The 3,212-nt window shown below is 77.2% G+C and overlaps 1 protein-coding gene across 1 annotated transcript in view; it reads left to right on the top strand.

The window, feature by feature from the left end:
• The first annotated feature begins 2,775 nt into the window (after nt 1–2,775).
• Nucleotides 2,776–3,212, top strand: part of AZU1 (azurocidin 1) — a 3,270-nt gene continuing 2,833 nt past the window's right edge. Inside the window, 2 exon segments of the mRNA XM_058281076.2 lie at nt 2,776–3,043; nt 3,138–3,205. Coding sequence (XP_058137059.2) covers nt 2,787–3,043; nt 3,138–3,205 — 325 coding nt within the window. The 5' untranslated portion in view covers nt 2,776–2,786.

Here is a 3,212-nt window from a genome sequence, read left to right as displayed (position 1 = left end):
CCCCGCGCCCTGCCCCGCACTCACCCATGCCCTGCCCCGCGCCCTGCCCCGCACTCACCCGCGCCCTGCCCCACGCCCAGCCCCGCGCCCTGCCCCGCGCCCTGCCCCGCACTCACCCGCGCCCTGCCCCACGCCCAGCCCCGCGCCCTGCCCCGCGCCCTGCCCCGCACTCACCCGTGCCCTGCCCCACGCCCAGCCCCGTGCCCTGCCCCGCGCCCAGCCCCGCGCCCTGCCCCGCACCCTACCCCACACTCACCCATGCCCTGCCCCGCGCCCAGCCCCGCGCCCTGCCCCGCGCCCAGCCCCGCGCCCTGCCCCGCGCCCTACCCCGCACTCACCCATGCCCTGCCCCGCGCCCAGCCCCGCGCCCTGCCCCGCGCCCTACCCCGCACTCACCCGCGCCCTGCCCCGCACTCACCCGCGCCCTGCCCCGCGCCCTGCCCCGCACTCACCCGTGCCCTGCCCCACGCCCAGCCCCGTGCCCTGCCCCGCGCCCAGCCCCGCGCCCTGCCCCGCACCCTACCCCACACTCACCCATGCCCTGCCCCGCGCCCTGCCCCGCGCCCTACCCCACACTCACCCATGCCCTGCCCCGCGCCCTGCCCCGCACTCACCCGCGCCCTGCCCCGCGCCCTGCCCCGCACTCACCCGCGCCCTGCCCCACGCCCAGCCCCGCGCCCTGCCCCGCGCCCTGCCCCGCACTCACCCATGCCCTGCCCCGCGCCCTGCCCCGCACTCACCCGTGCCCTGCCCCACGCCCAGCCCCGCGCCCTGCCCCGCGCCCTGCCCCGCACTCACCCGCGCCCTGCCCCACGCCCAGCCCCGCGCCCTGCCCCGCGCCCTGCCCCGCACTCACCCGTGCCCTGCCCCACGCCCAGCCCCGTGCCCTGCCCCGCGCCCAGCCCCGCGCCCTGCCCCGCACCCTACCCCACACTCACCCATGCCCTGCCCCGCGCCCTGCCCCGCGCCCTACCCCACACTCACCCATGCCCTGCCCCGCGCCCTGCCCCGCACTCACCCGCGCCCTGCCCCGCGCCCTGCCCCGCACTCACCCGCGCCCTGCCCCACGCCCAGCCCCGCGCCCTGCCCCGCGCCCTGCCCCGCACTCACCCGCGCCCTGCCCCGCAACCTGCCCTGCGCCCTGCCCCACGCCCAGCCCCGCGCCCTGCCCCGCACTCACCCACGCCCTGCCCCGCACCCTGCCCTGCACTCACCCACGCCCTGCCCCGCGCCCTGCTCACGCCCTGCCCCACGCTGTCCCTCTCTGTGCCACTTGCCCTTTCCTGAAGAAGAGACTCAACCCCACGGGCTGTCGGGCCTTCGGGGAGGCCGAGGAAGGCTCCGGGGGCTCAAGGCCCTCCCCTGTGGACCCCGTGGCCGCCCAGGCAGGGCTGCCAGCCCCTGTGGTCAGGAGTGGACACACCGGGGGGATGGACTCGGGGGGCCCCCCTGCGGAGCCGGGTGGGGGGCAGCTCTTCCCAGGGGATGCCAAGGCTCGGGGCGACCCCTCACTGGGGCCACGGGCAGTGCGGGGCCGCCTGGCAGGCCGCGCCTGTGCCTCAGTTTCCCCCTGGGGCAGAGGCTGGCGGCCGTTGGGAATCCTGGTGTCGAAAGACGACCACAAACCGCCCAGGAGGCGGGAGGAGGAGGGACAAGTGGGGAAACTGCTCCTTGGGTGTCTCCTGGGCAGGAGAGGAGGGGGTCCCCCAGGACACCCCCAGGGCCGGGGGTGGCGGGTGCTTCTCCCCACCGGGCCCCCGGCGGCAGGCGCTGGGAAGCCCTGCGGGCTCGGAGCAGGCCCGGGCGCGCTGCTGAAGGGGAGACGCGGGCCTCCTCGTTGCGCAGCACAGCCCGGAGGCGGCTCGTCCTCGCTTGACAGATGGGGAAACTGAGGCTCAGGGAGGGAGCTCTGAGGCCACACACCCAGGGGTGCAGCTGCTGGGTCAGCTGAGCTCGGGGCCCGGCCCAGGGAAGGGTGGACGGGCGGGACAGAGGATGGACACGGGGACCCTGGGAGGGCAGAGGGGTGCAGGCACGGGGATCTGCACGGGGGCCCCGGGCGGCAGCTTGAACTGGGGGGTCCCGGGTGCCACGAGCCTCTGAAGACCCCGTCGGAGGCGGGGGGGGGCGTCCTCTCTTGCGCCCTGGCTCGGCGACCGCCCCTCAGGTCCCCAGACCCCACGCCTCGGGGAAAGGTCTTTTTTGTATTGACCCAACATTCAGATTATGTGAAATCAGCCGTTTCAAGGGCGCAGGCCGGCGGCTTTTGGGATTCGCGGCTTTCGGAGGTTCAGCCGCTGCCTCTAGTTCCAGAACGTTCCATCAGCCCAGGAGCGCCCGGCCCACTCGCGCTCACTCCCACCCCCTGCCCCAGGCACCCCCGGCCCCCCTTCCCGGCTTGCAGATGGAGACCGAGGGTCGGTGGCCGGGCCAGGGTCCCCGTGGGACTCGCACCTAGGACGCTCCGCCCACTGCCCCCGGCTCTGCCGCTTGGCACAGGGAAACTGAGGCCCTGTGTGGGCACAGGGGAGCCACTGCATCCTGCTGGGTACCCGCCCCCGTGCCTGGAGGCCCCGCTCACAGAGGGGAAACTGAGGCCCGGAGCAGGCCAGTGGCAGAGTCCACGTGGCCTCGGGGGCGGTTGGCGGGGGCGGGGGGGTGGGCCTTGGGCAACTTCCCCTTTCGCCGCCCGGGGGGCGGGCCCAGGCCCGGGGGTGGGCGCTGCCCGGCTATAAGGGAGGTGGGTGCCCGGGCCGCCCGAGCCCGCCACGCCCGCCACGCCCGCCATGCCCGCCATGCCCGCGCTCGGACTCCTGGCCCTGCTGGCGGCGCTGCTGGCCGCGGCGCAGGCCGACGAGTGGCCGCCGCGCCCGGGGTCGCCGTCTGGGCCGGGGCCCCGCGCGGCCATCGTGGGCGGCAGGAAGGCGCGGCGGCGGGAGCTGCCCTTCCTGGCCTCCCTGCAGGAGCAGGGCCGCCACTTCTGCGGGGGCGCCCTGGTGCACGCCCGCTTCGTGCTGACGGCCGCCAGCTGCTTCCGCAGTCGGTGAGGGGGCTAGGGGGGCCCTCCCGGGGGGCGCGAGTGGCGGCGTCCCCGCAGCCCGCCCCCAGCCCGACGTCCCGTGCGCCGCCTCCCCCAGGAACCCCGGAATCGCCACCGTGGTGCTGGGGGCGTACGACCTGAAGCGGCGGGAGAGCGCGCGGCAGAGCTTTCA

Source organism: Dasypus novemcinctus, chromosome 19 (genome assembly GCF_030445035.2).
Source record: "Dasypus novemcinctus isolate mDasNov1 chromosome 19, mDasNov1.1.hap2, whole genome shotgun sequence".
Taxonomy (NCBI): domain Eukaryota; kingdom Metazoa; phylum Chordata; class Mammalia; order Cingulata; family Dasypodidae; genus Dasypus; species Dasypus novemcinctus.
Note: the sequence above shows the minus strand (reverse complement) of the source record. Positions and strands in the feature narration are given on the sequence as shown.